We start from the raw sequence: 21,023 nt of genomic DNA, 5'->3' as shown, positions 1-21,023 counted from the left end.
CTGCTACTCAGTTTTGCCCCAGGACCTAATCTGGTTAGGCAAATATTATAGACCTCTGCTTAAGACCTAGAGGTCTTCAGTTTTTGTCTTCAATAACCTTCCTCTTGATACAGATCTACTTCATAACACACTTCTTCTCAAGGTCTCTTTTAAGACCTTGGTCTTAAATCATCTATGCTAAGGTACATACAGCTCTTTTTAATTCACTGTATTTGCAAAGATTCTTTGCTGATGTGCAGGTGATCAAATGAAGTCTATAGCCTAAATATTTAATACTACTTTCAGAGATAGGAATTAAAATACAGTAATGAGGGGAGGAGAATGGTTGAAGGAAGCCTTTCTCTCTCGAAAAATGTTGTCATGAACTTAATATTAAGTAATTTTGTTATCAAATCAATTATGAAAATTGAAGATATGGAAGCGTTGAAGTGCCTTTGACAGAAATGTAGCATTGTTGAATTCTGATCACACATCAAAAGTGACAGAAATGCATAAGCAGGGTTCTTCTTTTTAAAGAGTAAATGAACAACCAGAGAGCTTGCACAAGGCACATCTTCCACGTCTCTCAAGCAGTTTTCCATACATTCTCAAGCCAAGCCAGGATCAAGGACTGCTAGGTCTGGGTTTTCCACTTCTAAATTGTGATCCACAGCAACGTCTCTTTTGCCTTCACATTCTTCTAAACTTCTCCCTTTCCTGACCCTTGGAATATAAGTAACGAAGTGGATGAGGGGTTGGCTTTATTCAAGGTTTTATTGGAGTCTACTGAGTATTGGAACAGTCAGTCCTAGGAGAAAACACTTGGCAGGAAATAGCTATGGTATTTTAAAAATTTGGGAGCTGTTACCTTACCTTTCTCCTAGCAACAGGGGCACACCGTCAGTAGGAGAAAAGAATGGAATAATAAAATCTTTTATACCTGTACTTCTATGGCTCTTCAGAACATTCCTGCCTTCTTTGAGACTTCACAAACACAGGTAATTTTCAAATCTGTCTAGAACCAGATTTAAAGGTCAGGACACTGAAGTTTCCCCATGTAGTTTTCTACTTAATGTCTTAGTTTTTCAGGGGAAAGTTTTGAATACAATAATCCAGAACAGGCTGCTCTGACTACCTTGTGCCAGAAGTCATTGTCCTCCCACGCTGCAAGCATCTCAGAGGTGCTACAGGTACTTAATTAGCAAAGAGCTTCACAAAAGAAAGCTCAGTGTTCACACTATAAGGAAAAACGTTGTCCTTCAGGAAAAAGGAGAGACAAGAGATGCATAAAGTTTTAGTGAAGTCCTTGTCAGCTTTACTCACCCTTTTTGTATTCTCTGAGCTTTCCACTTAGCATAAGAAAAAAAAACTTTCTTTCAGTCCATATTCACACTACTGCCTTGATCATAGGAAAACTGAACACCTTCAGTGCACGATAATTAAGTGCACCTGTTATCCAATTAGTATTTCATTGGTCTCCACACATGCAGTGGCTTTGTTCTCAGACCACAGAAACCCTGTTTATGACTCAGTTTAAAAAAAACCCCAAAACAACAATCAACAACAAAACCCAAAAAACAACCCCAAAACCAAAACAAAGCAGAAGGAAAAAAAGCCCAAATGCAACTTGCATAGCCTCTAAGAAAAGCTGAAATATAGAAAGAAATAATGCTAATTTATGTAACAATACACACCTATCAACAAAATTCAAATTTTCTCCTCTTTCTTCATGGCTCTGTGTTTCTGCTGATAAATTTCTCTTCCCAAACCATCCCAGATTGCACTAATGTCTGCTTGGTTTCATTCTTAGTGCCTGTTTACAGACAAACCCACTACAATAAGCTCAAACACTGAAGCAGTCAGGGGTGTTCCATGTAGAGTTACTAAAACCAAATTAATCTAGATTTTGAATCAGACACGTTCTGGAGTACTGGAAAGCAGTTTTTTCAAATAACATGCCTGGCCACATCAACAGTCATGACCACACTTCACAGATAAACATCTGCTGAAACTGTCAGCAGATGTGCCATGGGCAAAATAGGAATTGAGAACCGTTTTTTGAGAAAGGAAGTTCATGCTTTAACTGCCAATTAGGTTTTCCTCAGTTCTTTAGCATAATGACAGACATTGAGCAACGATGAACGCATCAGGGCTTCATCAGTTCTCCCTAAACAATCTCTCTTGTAAACAGGAAAAAAAAATTGTGTGGTGCTTTTCTCCAATGTACTCATTTATGTGAATTTGAATATTATAATCCAACATAAATTATACAAAACGACCTAATTATAACTGCTGGAGGGTCTAGGGTTGTTTTTTGTTGGCTTATTTACATTTTGGTTTGCTTTTTGCTGTCAATTCCTCTGTATCAGCCTTCAAACATATGATAGCATCCTTGTAGTGACATTTTAATATGCCCTGTTCTCAAACACTCTTCAAAAATTAATTCTCTGAGAATACCAGATGCTTCCAGTTGTGAGGGATGACACTGAGACCAAGCAGGAAGCTGCTCAGAGAATTTCTAAAGTGCCCACGCTCACTGTGCAGCAGCACAAGAGGAACCAGGGGCATGGATTTGCCACGTATTTGAAGCCTGTTCCTCTGTAAGACACCAGTATGGCTTGAACACAATCCAAAGGCGCGGAAAAATTGCACTCAGCTTTTCCTTAGGTGATGATGTCCAGTTTGCCATTCCCCTATGGCTTTTCCCAACAGAGTAAGTTCACTGATGGCTGTATAAGTACCAGCTTCATTAAGGACACAGAGGTAGATTAGAAAACAAGGACAGATGTGCCAAAAGAGAGGCTTCCTCTTAACTACACATAGAGATGCTTCCATGCATAAAATAATAAGGAAAAAAATGTAGGAGAGACTTTTTTTCCCCTATCCAAGTGAATATGCTTTTGCATTTTCCCCAATGACAAAAATTCAGTTTCTTGTACATATATTTGACCCATTGTATTAACAAATTGTCAAACAATAAGATGTTCAAAACTCAGACACTGTTAAGCCTACAAGGTATGTAGCTGAACACCAGTAATGAGGCATAGAAGATACACCTCAAAAATTGGTTTTCTTTCTCCTCCTCTCTGATAGTTAACATGTATTATCAGGGAAAGGTCTGGAATTCTTTTAAACTAGAAATATTCTAACTTCATTGAATTAAATAACTCCTTAATTTTTTTCACATGTTCTGGGAGAAACTACATAGTCCCATTTGTCTTCTTGAATTTTAGCAAATAACAGGATCTTTTCCTGGCTCCAGTAAAACTGAGCATTAAGAAAGTATTTGAAGTCTTCATGAATAAAGATAATTCTGATGTAGAATAATAAGTCCTTCAGTAAAGTAGCCTATGATTCCATCCTCTCCTTTTGTGTGAGCATATTGCAACTAAAGAAGACTACTTAATTCTCAATGAATATAAATTTGAATAGTGAGGTTCAAAGAGAAACTAAATATTAGAACACTATGTTCAGTCTTTAAATGAAAAGACTCTGGGTCTTATAAGTTTGAATATTTCTTCTGTCTAATTCAGAGCACTCTTATGGGACTGTTACCCTCTAGTTTATAACATTTCCTAGATTAGATCACAATTTCTATTCCTCATTTAATTTGTCAGCTTTATATATGCATTTTTCCCTGTATAAAAGGGCAGAAATGGACAGCTCCAGTTTTGCTGCACAAATAATTCACTACAATATTTTGCCCAGGGTTTATCTGGTGTAGCAGTCACTGCATGACATGGTAAGCTCATTTCTTACAGTATAACTTGAAGATCTCCACAACCTGTTGTAAACGTGTTATGAGAACCTGTATAAAGTAAAAATACTGACTGGCATAATGCTCCTGAAAATGAGATTAACTGCAGTATTCAATTTAAAGTATTCAAAATAAATAACCGCAGCAACGTGCTGAAGTTTGAGAAAGATTAATCTCCCTTTGATTCAGACTTCCATATATGTTTGAGGTTTTCCCATGAAGGTGTTTCAGTTTTCATGTTACATCCTGGCTTAAGGGAATGCTTTGAATGTTTTTTCCAGTTAGTCTGTAAGGGCTTGACTTGGGGGAGCTCACCGATACATAATTCCATCTACACAGGAAACACCATAAAAGTGTCACTAATAAAGCAAAACTGGTGTGGCTCTTTTAATGTCTGACAATTTTCTTACATGTTACAACAGTAATTTTTCTATTCTGTGTGATTCATAGGCTTCAAGGCCAGAAAGGTTGTTTTTGATTATCTAGTCTCATTTCCTGCATAATACAAATTACAGGCTGTCAGCTAGTACATGAGAGACCTCCTCTTTAAGCAGTTTAATGGCTAAGAACCTAGGAAATGTATTTTTAGACTTTCTGAAGCCTGCTCTTCTGACTTGGGTCTCAAGAGTATGCCAACTAGGTAGAGGAGTATAGGCACATTCTTGCCTCCCAAGGTGGATAATTAGCATGACCTAGATATATGTACATTTCTGAGAGTTATATGTACTTGTTAAAAGCTATAGGGCTGATATACAGATCTTTTAGGTGTTTTGAAAAGGAAAATATTAATTAAACTTTCATTTTGCTTTTATAACAGTTCAATAAGTGCAGAGCTCTCAAAAACCCATTTCTTTAACATGCCTATTCATTTCAGGGACAACCAAAATGAATAGTCTTGTTAGCAAGGTATAACTCAATCAGCTATTTTAGAACACTGGATAAATACCAAATATATGTGTTTTCCTGGAAGAGAGAATAAATGACACATAATGACACGTGAGTAATTTTTATTACATATTTGTCATTATATAAAGCATTTTAAAACCTGAGATAGAGCTGTTTCTGAGAGGCAAACTGATGAAGTACAGCAGGTTATTTTTACCTGCTTATGTGACTATGTCCTGAATGCAGCTCCATGTATGTATGGTAAATGTGTATATGCTAATAAAAATAGTTGAGGAATTTGTCCTTTAGAATTGTGAATGACTTACTGTGTTTTACTCCATGTATTCAGTACTTTCCAATATTTTCAAAAGGAATACAGGGATTTATCCTCTTCACAGTAGCCTGAGCAGCCCCCTTCTTTGCTCTGGGGAAGTATGTAGCAGTAGAATAACAGTGGGACTCAGGAAGCTTTATGTAATGCTCAGAATATAGATTTGCCATAGATATTTTCCTGTCTCATATAGGATGTCTGGATACATATAACAGTTCTATACAGATAAGTGTGCTGCACAAGAATCTTACAAAATTACTAATTTCCAAGTCTAACTTTGTTGGTCCAATCTTGCACTTAGATATTTTTACATGATTCTTTTCTGAAATATAAATTTTCTTCCAATATTATAATACAGTCACGGACAGTATTCTTATTTGAATAATTCACTGCAGAGAAATATAGAGGCAAAATTCTGCTAAGGACATTAAAAAATATCAGTGCATGATTGACACAGTCACAGCTGAATTTTCTGCATTTGAAGGTGCATAATGCTGTAAGAACTTAGAGGGATACCTGCAAAATTCATGGTTTGCACAAGCATTTGGATAAAACGAAAGCACCAGTTTTACTACTTGCACCACAATGATGTGGGGGTGTTCAGGTAAGAGAAGGTTAAATTAAAAAAGAACCTTTTGAAATCTCCCATCACCTTTGTGATGATGTAAACATATACTAGTGTTACAGTTCAATATAACTACAGCCAAATGACTCTTCTAAAATTGAAAACTGCATAACATCTAGTCAGTAGTCGCAGTTATCAAATAGCCATTTAAATAAACATCCATTCATAGTGCAAATAGCATTGTCAAACAGGCATTTGGCTTTAAAACTAATTTATGCTTTGTTTTGCACAGCTTCAATAGTAAAATCACGACTTGCAAACATAGTTTTCAAAGGTGATTTGCCTGTACAAGACTTTCATGGGGTTTTAAAAAAATTTCTTATGGACTTGGGGAAATGTACCTTGTAAGTACCTGGTGAGACCAAGTGCTTAAGCATAGCCATTAAACGAGAAAATCAAAAGACTAGCTTGTATTACCAGCAAAATGCCTGCAATGCCCTTTTTCTGAGATCAAAAGTACTTATCTGGCACCTTTTTGATATAATTCAGGTTCTTCCTAACAAAGAAACTCAGGTTCAATGAAGTAGGAAATCAAGTAAATTCTTCCTGACTTCTAGTCCTAGGGAGGGATGTTGCTGTTGGTTGGGAGTGGGGTCACTTCAGTACCAATGTAGCTGTCATCAGGAACCTCTCAGGTATTTTTTCAGCTAAAAAATGCTTCAAAAGCAGAATATTAATGGTCACAGAAAGATATTTAGCTTCCTTTCTTTTAGGTGGATACTCCTGAAAATGGAATAACCATGGCTCACGACATGGAATTCAGGATGAACCTATTAGCTAAGGGTAACTCCAGCAAAAATTTTCCAGACTTATACTCACTTAATGATGAATTTTGCTTTCCAGGCAGACTCCCCTCTGTCTGAAGAACATGCAAAGGCAGATGAAAGGAATTAGACCCAGCTGCTTTTATTTCCTCCCACCCCCAATACAGAGAAGCTACTGAAGTCAATCCTGTGATGCCAACAGTGCCAGGTGTTCTGTGGTAGCCTCTTGTTATCCAAGGTTGCTTCTATACAGCTTTATTAGTTGCCAGTGAATCAGTCCAGATGCTTTCTTTCTTTAAAGAATAAATGTCTACTTTGAGTGGGAAAAAAAAATGCACCAGAACCTCTAAGTCATAGCAGCAAATTACAAAAACTGCCTTTAATGAAATGCAGTGCTGATCAGAAAATTGTGGTAAGTGAGTGCCAACAGAAAAAAACCCTTACCCTGAATATAGCTTTAATGAGGAAGAAAGGACTCCTTTCACTGGAACAAATTAATTCAATAAAAAGATGCAGTCATTTTTGTTTCCTCCCAAGTCTGGAAAAAAACATATCTGGATAACAGGTTGGTATCTATGAACTCCATTAAAAGAATGATGAAGGCAGAATTTCATAGCAAAGCCCACGTTCCATGCTCCACACTTGTTTCCTATGACAGTCTTCTCTTGTGCTCCTGAACTTCCCAGTTCATTGCACAATTTCACTGCTCTGCTTAATTGCTCTAGGTGGACCCTGAAGTACATATAGAAAGCTACCTTCAAGCAATTAAGAACATCAGGGTTGTAGAAGGCTTTGAAAATCAGGAAAGAGGTACATTAGTAGTATCAGCGCAAATAATATTGTTTAATTAAAAGGGTTTAAAGACGACTGGATAATTCAAATTTCTGTCGTTTCTAAGTACTTCAGCATGTTATTGCCACCAAAGAAAATTCCTGTAAAGAATAGGTTAAAAAATTTGTACACAGCATTCTTATTTCTACAAGAACAATCGATTATGACCTGACTATTTAAATATTTATTTTCATTTCCTTTCCAGGGAGTCTTTCTTGGTAGAAAAATATCATTATGTGCATTTAGAGGGCATAGTCCCCATTTTCAGTTATACCAGTACAATCTTAGAGTGGTCTTCATAAGAGTTCTTCACTTTCATTGGATTTAGTTTTTTGGAAACTGTGAAAAAGTTTAGTCTAGAATTTTGTAATCCTGCATGTAGACAAATCTTAGAGATGTTTGAGAATACTCCTCCTTGCGGCTCTAATTTCTTTCCACTTAGCTGATGAAACTTCACTGAGCATGATTGATTGGATTAATGTTAAAATCAGCTGAGACTTCTGTTCTGAGTGAGATGTACAATAATTTCCAATTACTTTTGATTTTCTTTGAAACAATAGAAATTAGATTCTCTTGGGCTCATTTGTTTAGTTGCTCTTGTAGATTTCAAGGACTGAATTTTATCGCAGGAAGATACAGTGCAATCTTAGGGTGAAACTGAAATCTTTAGGGTCACTCTGCTGATGTATTTGGCTTACAAGGAGGTTCAAGGATATTCCAATATCCAAGAAATACACCTCTCTCAAATACCTGTTTCATTGGAAATGCCTGTGAAATATGTATAAAACTCTCATGGAATTTCACTGTGAAAAAGATACAGAGCACTGCAGCTTTAAATTCTCTTTTTGTATGTACATTTATATATACATTAAAATAAAATTTATTTTAAGGAAGAAATGCTAAGTTTTCCTATTTCTTTATTGCTTACCTGCTGTACCTTTTTTTTACCTCTTCAGAGTGACAGCTTAACTGTTTTCCATCCTCAATAAATCCCCTTGTACTTTTTGGCCTGAAATACCCATCCTTCCTCTTGAAAGAGCTTTAATATTATTTTGAAAGGTTCTCTGTCAACATACCCATCTTCTGGATAAACCTATGCTCAAAGAGCAACCTTGTGTTGAGGAAGCCAAAATCTTAGATATGTACTTCCTCCTACCACAATGTTTACTGGACCCAGCAGAAATCTACACATTTGCAAATACAACATTTTTTTTACATTAAATCCTTCATGGTTACTCATTTATTTTCTGTCTCTAAATCCATAGGAAGTCTATGAAAAACACACACATGTTACATGATAATTTTGAGTGACATCAGAATGATTCAGAACATGGTAAATGCTTTATTTTCATGGTGGTAAGAACTAGAACTCATGATGTGGATTGGATATTACCATATGGCGACTGTTTTAAAAATATGTGTGCTCCCCTTTCTTCAGAAAGTTTTCTTGATATTTGTGTCAGGTCCTTACAATTTGTTTTCACACTGCTGATGAGGAATCAGCCATCTCAGACAGAATTTTGAGTATGTGTGTCTCAAGAAAGACTGCATTTCTGTTTCTGATGTTGATTGGTTTCTTCTGAGCCATGTGCTTCAGATAGAAAACTTCTTCAGCAGTCATGCTCTGCGGCATTTTTTTTCTCCTTAGGAGCTGTTAATTGATCACATTTCAACATAAATTTGAATCTGCAGCTTCAAATGTCAATATTCCAGGGTTGCAGGGTATCACCCACTGAAGTGCAAGGAAATTACTTGCTTCAAAGCATCACAATCAATATCTAGTATATGGTTCATTATGATATTCAACCAAAATTTTAACATATTGACCATACAAATATAAGGACTATATAAATATTTACTGGAACATGTATTTGCAGGCATGGGGGCATGGGTTACACACAAAAAACTTAATTATAATATTTTTGGTGAACAACAGCCTCTATTTAACTATACTTATGAGGTTCTTTAGAAGAAAAGAAGTCATTATAGAAGAGATATGATATGTAGCTACTGCTCTTTGGAGCACTTAGAGGAACTTTATATTTAAAGCTCTTTAATTTATTAAAAAAAGGTAATGCTCATTAAAAATAACCGTAATTTTATAGAAAATATTTTTTAAATACTTATGCTCATAATTTTGCAAATTTTCCAAGACTTTCAAAATGTTTGGGACCTGTTAAATGGAGGATAAACTTTTAAACCTTTGTTGATTTGTTCCTTTTTATCAGTAGAAGAAACTATGGGATTGAGTGGGGAAGCTCAAGTTTATCCATTCTTCTCCTGTAACGTCATCTAGAAACAACTTCAGTTACCCAACACTATCAACCCCATTGTGTGTCAAACCCCTAAATTACCTCACTTCAGTTCTAGCAGGGAGTCTTTCCAATCAGCTGCTATCACCTAGGATATATAACTGTGTGAACAAGTCCAGAGAGTCAAGAATGCCCTCCATCCGTGTTTTGCGCTTCCCAGGCAAAAGCCAACTGCAGCTGAGAAGGCATAAAACTGATTCCATGTCAACAGGGCACTGGGCCAAAAATAAGGAGCTGTGCTACAGCCCAGGGCTGTAACAAAGCATTTAAAAGCCTCTGGACTGTTGGGGGCTCGGGTCAGGGAAGGCTGGGGGATGGCTGTCTCTCAGGCCCACTTTGAAGCAGCACACACCAAAGCAGATGAGGAGAGGACAGGCTTTTCAATGATCCGCGAAAGATCAGAGAGTGCAAGAAGCCAAGACCACTTTAGTTCTTCGAAACCAGAGCAAAAATGAAAGTCATCGCAGTAAGATGAATTTGTGGTGGCAGGAAGGTTAATGACTGAACTCCACACAGTTTGATGTTAGGGGAGGTTACTGGCACAAGGTAAGATTTGTATTGCCTGACACAAGCACTACGTAATTACTTAGCTATAACATACCACTTTTATGCTCATGATTGTTTAAGGATTTATTTAAATTGCTTTTATTTTTCAGTGCTCTATTTTTCCAGTTGTCAAATGAATTGTGTGATTGACAATTAACAAATTAGTGGCATCACTTTGGCGTTACAGATATTGTATGATAGCTTGTGCAATAAAAAACTTGCTCTCCTTTGTCAAGGAAGTTGGCAGATACCTAAATTGCCATTCTGAAGTCCTTCTTCAGCATTTATACACAGTATAGCAAATAGCATCACATCAAAAGCCTGCAATCTAATACAATAAATTGCAGTTGTACTACCAATCTTTTGGTAGAAACACTTATTGCTCAGCTAGCTAACATTTAATAGTTTGTTACGAACCTGAGCGACTCACGTACAATTTAAAGCTGCACATAATTTCTAAAATAATAGAACAGGAGTATGAACATAGTATTTAGGTATAGAAGAGTAATATATGTAGTCAAAAGTATGATAATTACATAGAAATAAACTATAGGTAAAAATATGTATAGGCTTAAGAGAACTGCAGTATAAAAATCGAAGTAATACATGTCACTGTTATAGTTTCTGAATTATAAATTCCTTTCATTGCTCACCAAAAGAATACTAAAAAGAGGGGATGGGATTTTTTTTTTTTTAATAAAGAAATGGAGTGTTTTACATTAGTTGCTGTGTAAATTTAGTTGTATTACTATTCATCACAAAATAATTCTTCATTACTTTGATGAGATAAGGCCTATAGGTGGAAATGGTGGTTTTATTAGACCACTTCCAACAGCTGGAGAAAACAGACAAAATTTTTTTAGATACAAATTTGTTTGGGGCAAACAAATCTGTCTGTTATGAACAGCAGATTTAAGGTTTGCTTTGAATTTAAAAAATTGTTCTGGGTAGCATTTTCAAGTACTCTAATGAAAACACAAACACCATTTACAAACTTTACCTTGCCTATGTATTTTCACCATCAGAGCGATGACAACCCTGCTGCTAGATTTCTATACAGCCAGGTTATTTCCAGGAACTGAAAAAGGAATTCCTAAGTATTTCTGAATATATGGCGCTTATCAGAAAATAAACGAATGCCAGTATAACTAAAAGACTGCAGCTCTTCCTAGAATTAAGCATAGCATCTACAAGGATTAATTTGTGGGGAGATTACCCAGAGTATCCCAATTTAGATTTACAATTAAACGACAAACATCAGGGGCGTCATGAGATGGTACTGGATTTAGTATTGCTTGTCCAGTTGGAGAGGCTGCTCGACTCTCCTTCCTCTGTCAACACCAGGTCCCTACCTCGTTAACACCCTGCCCTAATTCTGAAGATATGCTGATATTTTTTTTTTTCCTTTTCCAGTACCCCAAAGAATATCTACACAATTAAAGGAGATGGTGATGCTTCAGCATTTTATACTCAGGACAAATTACATTGTAAAGCTTCTTAAAAGTGTTTTATTGCTTATATTTCCAAAATAAGATTAATTCACTCTGAATTTTGCAATTACTGACCTTGCATACCTCTTAAGGAATGGAACTTGTAACGAAGCTGTTTCCTCTTTTTTCCCTTCACTCCTTTCCATCACCCTCCTAATTTTTCATATTGTCATGTGTTACGAATGTGTGTTATCACAACTGTTTCAAGGCCACATGTTTCAATAGCTGATATTAATAAATTTTCAGGATAGTCAACCAAATGAGGCTGTTTTTTGCTGGTTGAGGATATGGTGCAATATTGAGGGATATTTTCTGTTACAAGCAACTGGAGTGGTACACGTATAAATCCTTTCCATCCATTTGAACAAATATACACCATTATATGTGCAGAAATATTGTGATTCTCAAAACACAGTAATGATTATTTCTATATTAACTGAAAAAATCTAATAAAAATTAAAATATGAAAAGAAAAATGTAGTCAAATGATTAGATGACTGGTAATTGGTGTATAAATTATGTTACATGGCACATTATTGAACACTAAATGTAACTAATATATACAAGGTAATTTTTTGGTGAATATAGTTGTTAAACCTTTAAAAATAAAAATATAAATGTCTAAATGTTGCACAATACTTGAAAAGTTTCTGTTTTGCTAAAAATCTGCTCTCCAGATCAGCTACTACTAATAATAAATATTCATAATGTTTATATTTTAATCCTTTAACACAAAAAGCCCCGTTGGTGTCGTACACACTACATCATTTATTCATTTATACAGAACAATCTAGAAAAATAATTCTGCATTATTAATAAAAATTATCTATAATGTCAAGGTTCAGTTAATATGAAATGTCATTTTAAGGTAACTGCAGCCAGGATATCTACTGATTAGGAATAAGATAGTAATAAAAATAATAAGGAAGTCATACATACTAGGTACGATTAAGAAAAACAAAAGGATACTCCAAACAAAATGAAATGATCCTATAAAAAGCAGAAATCAGCAGATTGTTTTTCATACTTGCTTAAAACCTTTTGCTCAACAAGAAGATGTAGAGTTCCAGGACACACACAACCCTTTAAATGGTATCCCACCTATACAAGTACAGAGTCTTTCCGGGGGGTCTGATATGAGGAGGAGTGAGACACTACAGATTTGTATTTACAGTCTTTGCATCACATGCGCTTTCTAGGTATGGAAACACTAAATCAGCCAAGACACCAGCAAACCTGGAAGTTTGTTTCTAATTTAACTAGTTAGTTTAACTATTTGCAGCTATGACCATGCAAATTTGATTTCTGATATATACAAAGAATACTCACCCCCTGACAAATGCTTAAGATGAATAAAACTGTATTATTCATCACAAGTAACAGGATTAAATGGGGTTTGAATGACCAGCTTCTTATCATAAAAATATATTTACACAATGCCTGTGAACAAGTGTCCTTGTAGCAAAACCTGGTGTTTATATATACAGGAGAAAAATCGTGCCCCTACTGCATTGTGTCCTCTGGGAGAAGGGAAGTAAACATGGCTGGCATTCTTTACATAAAGAAACAAAAAGAATAAAAAAAAATCTGAAAGAAACCCCACACTTCTCTTTGGCTTTTATTCTTCCTCATTCCTTTGTCCAATTCTTATCTCGGATATGCTCAAAGTGATTAATATACAAGAAAACTCTCAGAGCAAAGACTTGCTAAAGTTAGTGCTATTCCCATTTAAAACATACATCAAGCTGTGGACTGAACCTGGACAGATTATCTCCAGAGAGTCTCTACTGAACAACATCACACTTTTTTTCTGTGTCTGGTGGTTCAGACTACAACTCTTTCAGAACAGAACAAGGCATACCTCAAAATATGGCTGTTATTTCATCCTGAACACTTCCTGTAACTGTAGCCTCTTTTATCACTGCCAAAGCTTTACATCTCTCACAAAACCAGGAGACAAACTTTGAAAATGGCCAGCCTTTAGGTACTTTAGGATAATTCTCCTTACCTTGATATCCATGAAATATTTACTGTAAGAATATACCTACCTCATGTTATCAGTGCAAAAATTTTACATTTACTTGCATTATTTATACATACATTAAAGTATACTGAGGGCATTAAAAAGAAAGAAAATCATGTAATACCTTTACTTTTACCTATGGATTTGGTGAAATGGTTCCATGAAGAAAGCATTTCCAGACAAAAAGAGAATAAAGAAGAGGAGAGAAACAACAGTAAGAGTCATGAGTACATGTAAATGCAATAGTATCTGAACATGAAGAGACAAAGTATAAGGTAAGTGCCTGAAGACAAATGGAGATGCAATCAGTGTCATAGTAGGGATTTAGTTTATTTCTTCCCAATCATGTACATGCAGAGAAACACAGAAATAACCCATGCTTAGATAAGAAAGACTGCCACAAAAGTAACATGGACAATGGTTAGGAGGAAAAAAATCACTGGTTTTGTTAGGTAGCAAAATTGTACTCTCAGCATTCCAGAAGCCAGGAGCAAGTGCTTTCTGCACAATTCCAATCAGCCATGCATTAATGCAAATGGACTCTTCAATGTGTACAATGTGACAAGAGGAGTATCTTCTTTCAGGAGCTATCTGAAGAGAGGCCTTGCACTTTGTTTATCTTTTACAGAATCACCCATAATAGTATTTTCTGATAAATACATGAAATTTTCTTAATAACTTTCTTATTTCTCTCACCTCTTTTTAGTTATTGTACTGCAAGAGGGGGAGTTGAGGAGGCAGGAAGGACAAAAGCTTATGGAGCAAACAAAAAAACCAAAAAATGAGATAAGAAAAAGATGTGACTAAAACCATGTGTTTCTTTGCAGCCAAAGACAGCTTTCAAGCATTTGCCCATCAGTTGCAGTGATGGATTCAAAGCAGCTACAGAACAAGAAGAAACAATGAAAGCAGAGTGGAAAAGGAACAGAGCCCATACCTTGGTCGCCCATCATCAGGTGCGCCAGACCTTGAAGGGAAACAAGAGCACAGTCAGCAATGAACAAGGGAGCACGGGAAGGTGGTGTTGTCACACTGACAAAAATGTTTTGTGACAGGCATCTGTTTCCTATGAGATGTCTGTATCACAGAGGGAAATCAAAGAGCATTTTTCAACCACTGGTTGGAATGCTTTGGGCTACGAGTAACAGAACTGCAATTCAAACACTGGGTGCTGGTTTATTGTGTATTTTTTTTTTCTGTGCAGTATTTGCAATGACAGAAAATAATAAAATGCTTTCAAATTCAACCAATTCCTTTAATAATCCATCTGTCTTTATCATATTTTGATTATATCGCTTTGAACACTTTGCTGGGAGGACTTCCTGTCCTCTACATGTGAAATGATGTTGAAACCCTGGAGAAGTTTAAACCTGAAAAATGGGCTGGGTCTGATCTTTTTCCCCTCATAAAAATGAGCATTTCAGGTAATTAAATAAAATGTCTTCATCACATTGAAATGATAATGCAAAGGATGTCTCCTTATTTGTGTGAAATGTGACAGTAGAATGAATTTGTTCCAGAGAAGGCAAATTATTACATATGCAATATAAAATACATAGTAATAAAGAAAATTTAAGAGACAGCTATTGCAACTACTTCATAAATCTGTGAGAAATAGATTTTGCTTTATACTTGTATTGTGAGATGAAATCCCATCATACCAGAATAGGTCTAGTGACATTTCAAAGCAGATGTCCATAATGATAATCACTCATCCGGAGCCAAATTTTGTTACTCTTTAAGGAAAAATATTCAGCTTTTTTAATTCACAATAATAAAATGATACTTATATCTCACTGAGTATAATGTGATGCAGGGAGAATATTTTTTCTAGATATATGAGGGTTTTTCACTTTTTATGTCTGACTTAAAAAACAGGCTTATTCTTGTTGAAATTAGCTGTCTTAGGATCCATTTCAGAACTTATTAATTGTTCATGTGTTAAATGTGCTCCTCTTCTTAAAAAGCCATCCATTATTTTCTTAATTGCAATTAATTAAATTAATTCACACAAAGAAGGTGAGCAATCAAATATCCTTCTCTTTATTGGAAAGCAGACTTCCTAGAGAGAGAGTTTCTATGATTTCTAATTCACAAAGAAAATTAGGTGCACAAATGACTCACACTACTTGGGGGTAGTTCAAAGACGATACTCCCGACTGCAATCAGTCTGAAAGGATTCGTCTCTTATCAGTTCCAAATCTCAAGTGATGCTCCAAGTAGACTAACAATGGTTTTGCTGAATTATTGCTTTTTAAAGTCACCCGTTTTGGATGTGTAGTTAAACTGAAGGGCCTGATGTGCCTCATCTCTTGTGCAATAAATTGTGTTTCCAAATACAGTGCTCTGCAGCTGGTGGGATTACCTGGGGCTCACAGCAATGCAAACGAAAACTGACTGTGATCCTGAAGGGATGCCTGCATCAGCATTGTTTGGGAAACATCACACAGCTGTACTGGCAGTTTGCAGCATGTGAAAGAGAATAGAAGTGCTTTCATGGGTGTTCTTTCTCTGTAAATGTTGCTGCAAGAGAGGCTTGCTGGATAGAGTATAAAGACCAGGTGATATTTTTTTAATTCATTCTTTTAGTGCTGGGTGTCCTTGCTTAGATCCCCTGCTACACTGCCTTTTGGAAGTATCAGTCTCTTCCTGTGATTGATTGATTAATTAGTCTTTTGGGTTTTAACTTTTGTTGTTGGCAACTATAGCAAGAAATCTCAGACTTTTGACTTGACCCTAACTGTATTTGATAGAGGAAAATTGAAACCAGTTGAACATTGCAACATGTATTTTCTTTAATGAAACTGACTTTTCAGCCACTACTTTAGGTGAGCTCTTTCAGCTCTTAGAAGGTGTGAAAAAAATCACTGTCCTGTCTCCCAGGGGTATGCAAAGAAGGTGATCTCTTACTAGCTCACATTTACATATGAACTTTGTAGCTATAGGAACCTAAACAAAAGTCCAGCTTCAGATTATCACTGCTTGATAGCTACTATTTTTGTTAAAATGATACGTGAAATTGGTCAGTTGCAAACAGATGACTCTTACATAATTTGAAGAAAAAAAATGTAAATAGCAGAAGTGCCTCTTGAAATCATCATAAAAACTACTTGAATTTTAAGAGTCATTTACAGTGTTGTTCAATGAAAAAAGGCAGTCAAGTGAATGTAAAAGATATACAGTGCTCAAACCAAACATCTACCAATTAAAAAATTTGGTACTACTCCTCAAGACACTGTATTTTGTTTGACTCTTTATGCTATTTTATTTGCAAGCATTAAGGCCACCTATACTTCCTTGCTAAAGGCACATAATGATACTTACCTTATTTTCTATTTTTGCAATCTATGGATGAAGGCTATGGAAGAGTGAAGAATTACTAGTACTGTACCTGATCATTCCACAGAGTGCTTTAAAATTATACAGGTAAATCAGCAACCACTGCTAGATTTGCAAAATGAAAGTCTGCTTGTAATAGAGAATACCACAACAAATAGACCTGGGAAGTTTTTTTCCTTAAGTAGCCACATATAGGCATCCCATACATTGAAAATACTCATTTGTGCACCATTGCTTCAATTTCTTTGTGAATTAGGAATTCAAGATTTAGAAGGAATCCCTCCTGTGTAATCCACCCCAACCCTCTCCTGAACTTGGCTCTGAGAGGAGAGAGTTAAGGGGCACAGGGTGGATAGTGGAAGGGGAAATGAAGATATCATTATAGTTTGGTGTGTAAGTTCCATGCAGAGCACAGGCCAAAACAAAATTTAAACATGATAAACCTGCAGTGAAGGTATTAAAGTCTAGTACAACTACAGTAAAATGAATAAACAGCAGCCTTTTTTACCAGCAGTATATACAAAATTTAATACTACATATTTCTGTCTGCTTATGTCACCTAATTTACAGATATGCTCACATATCACAGAGATCAAAGACGAAAAATTTTAGCTCAGTTTTCAAGTTGTGCTTTGGATACACCATTCTGTGCTTCCATTCTTTACATATTCATGCTTTGTAACTTTAATGTATGCATAAGTACCCAAACCGGTGTTGGAATAAATTTAAGGTTGCAATTTGAAGAATTAGATTCAGGTAAAGTCTGGATTAACTGTTATCCAGGTTTTATCTTGTACTGCTGTGCATAAATGAATATGTGAAATGCAATTGAACCTCCTTATCTAGTTGTACTGAACCTAATTCAAATTTTGAGACTCATGTTGACACCACTAAGAGTTTTATGCACAGATCAAATGCAAGATTAGGTAGTTATTTCTAGGCTTTTGTGTTTTTCAGCTAGAATTTCTATCCCAGTGTTGTTGAATACATTTTTATCTCACAATGAAAATGAAATTTTATTGACGTGTACGAGCATGAAAGTGCACACAAGTAAAGCACCAGAATTGTTTGAATTTTCTTTCTCCTTGGGATAACATACATATTAATAAAATTGCACAGCATCATCTATGTGTTAAACCTGAGCACCTATCTTCATCCTTGAACACAGCAGCATAGAGGAATGAAGCACCAGCACTTCTAGGCTTGAGAAAACCACCTCAGAACAGGCAGGCAGTGGCCCATGGTGGCTTGAAACCTGAATGAACTCAGGCCCCAGAGTGGCTCACATGAGCACCCTGGGTCAGAGTCATTCCAGGGCAGTCACTTTGCATGTGAGTTACTTTACAAAGCCCTTGCTTTTAAAATAGTTTTTAAAATATTGGAAGGAAGTAAAATGAAAGCAATTTTTCAGTTTAGATAGGTAAACTATTTTTTTTTTTCCAATAGATAATCATTTATCCAGCAAAGATTCACCCCAGAGAGACTTTTAAAAACATTTGTACATAAAAAAGCACCTGCACTTTTTGGCTTAAAAGCAAAAAGGCTTTAAAACTATCATATACTTGCATGTTTTACCAGCTAATAGACTTACTTACCACTGCTCAGGATAGATGGCATTGTGCCTTAGTTTCCACTGCCCTATGCCATACTTTCTTTAAAGGGATTTAATTACATACCAACATAATTATTAAAATCACATGCTTCCTCTTTCACAATGTCCAAAAGGCAAGTGCATTATGCTAAAAAGTTAGACAGAAAACCTTTTTTCCTAAAGCTTTGTGCTGTAAAGGATGTAATAGTAAGCAAGGTTTGTGGTATTAAAGAGAAAAGCGCTTTCCATTTTCCTAAGCAATTAAAAGATGTGAATTTAACATGCATTACTATCTTATTGGGAGGATTTAGGCTCCACATTGATGAGACAAATAGTTTCTTGAAGTGTTTTTCATACAGAACATCAGAAGAAATCAGTCCTGCAAACCTCCAGAAAGATTTTGGATATGGTATCAGTCATACAAGTACAAATCCTTTTGTTTCAGTGGGGATATTCTGGAATTAGAGCAAAAAGCCAAGGAGCTTTGCTTGAGTTCTGTATGAAAAAAGAAATCACATTTATTTAATAAACTTTTCTGCCTTTATGGGGGAAAAAATACAACTTACCGTACTGACTGGTATGTGTACTTTTATAACATTAAGCAGAAGGAGAAAAAACCCCACTGAACAGAAGGGAAAAACAAGAGCTTAGGAAAATAAGGTAGAAAGCACCCACCTTCCACATAGTTGTCTTCTGTAAGCACATAACAGGGAAGGAGAGAAAAGGAAAACATTCATTAAGCAGCATGCAGACTGGAACTTGCCATTGCATGTCTTTATCATGCAAGGCATCAAACACAACATGCAAGTGCTCCATTGCTACAATCCAGAGGGAAAAACAAAAGCACCAGGGAAGCAGTGTTTCCTCTACTTAACAAAATGCATGTGATATGAAACAAAACAATACTCTTTCCAAAGTGCAAAAAATTGTACAGGATTTACTGCAGCTCTTTGTACATGCAATTATTATTGTTGTTAGTTATTAATCAGAGGCTCTTCTTGTAAGACTTTTGTAACTATATTTTAAAGCCACCAGTCATTTGTGATAGGGATTCTAAGTTCATTTGGTTCTACTTTCCCATTCTGAATTCTCCTGGATGATGAAGTAGATGATTTTAAAGTTAAGAAAACTTAAATTCTTGAATATGCTGTGAAGATGTTACCACAGGCAGCATGGCTGATCCTGCAGTCATTAGTGAGGCACTCTGGTCACTGGGTCAAATCTCCAAATCCAGCAGGGAAAAAAATGGCGCTTAAACTGGGTGGAATAACTCAGAATTGTTGGATCATGTCCTACAGAATTGGTCAGCATAAGAAACTTGCACACTGTAAAAAATCAATTCTCTGCCTGGTACAGCCAGCAAAGGCCACAGCAGTGCCAAGGATGGGTTCTGCCCCCAGATTATAACAAAAGGAATTTTGCCTAAGGAAAATTTCACGAAGGAAAGGCTGCCATCAACAAGCAAAATTTGTTCTTTCATCCCCAACCCAGCCATCAATATGGGGCACAAGAAAGAAGGTTCTCCCAAAGCTTACAAAGCAAAAGGGGACTAAAAATTGCTAATGAAGTGGACAGAATTTAAAGCTGAGAAAGAGGCTTGGTGTCCCAACACTCATGTTAGCATCTATAGTCCTCAACTACTCCACTGGGAAGGTGATTCTGAGGGAGTATTTCTCTGCTATCCATTATGATCATGACTGAGGAGAGGATAGGAGAGAGAAAATGGGAGAGGTAAAATAATGAAGGAAAACCATCACAGAAGTCAAGGAGATGGACGGTGTGGAACCAACGAAGAGACGGGGAAGGGCGACAACACAGCAGTCTGACTGCCTGGGAAACCCCTTGCTGCAGTTTATGTTTTCTCCTCCAATGCTTCCCGGGGAGGAAGCACACAGAAGCCAGTGCAAACTGAGGGCCAGTTCTGCAATTATGGGTCATTTTGCATGGAGTCATCCCATAGGAATAAAGCCTTTTCATGTGACCATGAGACTAAACTAATTTTGATATATTGTAATCCAATAAAAGAATAAGAAAATGAGTTACACAGAACTGGGCTTAATGATATTTTTAAGCACAGTCATTTCCTCCCAGAATGTGTCACTTGTCATAGTGAAAAGCCTTTATAAGTCAATTCCAGGAGGCACTGAAAAAGGTCATCAAAACTAGACAGTATTCCAACAAATAATTTGAAAATCTTACCACTTTAAAAATAATAAATGCTATAAATGATGAATAATAGGGGTTTAAGTTTCTCAGTTTTTAATTCTACAGTTAAGATATTATAATTCACCTTTTCCATTCACACACCCTAAATCAAGAAATAGAATAAAATTCACTGAGAAAATGCAGAACACCCAGTTTCACAAGATATAGATGTTATGTTCTATACACGACGTAAATTAGGGTGATGTTTGGGCTATTAGAAATAGCAGCTCTTAGCAAAACTTTTCTGGAAAAGCCTTCTACCTTTAACTGCATACAGTAATTTCCTTCCTTTAAGTAAAAAAAAAAACCAAACACCCAAACTCAATGAAAAATGAATTAGTTATT

The 21,023-nt window shown here is 36.0% G+C and overlaps 1 protein-coding gene across 32 annotated transcripts in view; it reads right to left on the bottom strand.

Annotated features, from left to right (window-relative positions):
* Positions 1-21,023, bottom strand: part of NRXN1 (neurexin 1) — a 674,266-nt gene that overhangs the window by 576,414 nt on the left and 76,829 nt on the right. For 19 of the 32 annotated variants that reach the window (XM_032103140.1, XM_032103136.1, XM_032103158.1 and 16 more), the window contains 3 exons: positions 19,149-19,166; positions 14,481-14,510; positions 13,668-13,679 (listed from right to left, as the gene is read on the bottom strand). The exons of 5 other annotated variants lie outside the window; for them this stretch is intronic. In XM_032103140.1, the coding sequence (XP_031959031.1) occupies positions 13,668-13,679; positions 14,481-14,510; positions 19,149-19,166 (60 nt within the window). The remainder of the gene's footprint in view (positions 1-13,667; positions 13,680-14,480; positions 14,511-19,148; positions 19,167-21,023) is intronic. 8 more of the 32 variants (XM_032103141.1, XM_032103163.1, XM_032103153.1 and 5 more) reach the window with 3 other exon arrangements.

Source organism: Corvus moneduloides, chromosome 3, assembly GCF_009650955.1.
Source record: "Corvus moneduloides isolate bCorMon1 chromosome 3, bCorMon1.pri, whole genome shotgun sequence".
In the NCBI taxonomy this organism is placed as follows: domain Eukaryota; kingdom Metazoa; phylum Chordata; class Aves; order Passeriformes; family Corvidae; genus Corvus; species Corvus moneduloides.
The sequence above is the reverse complement of the archived record's forward strand: the minus strand, read 5'-3'. Positions and strand labels throughout refer to the sequence as shown.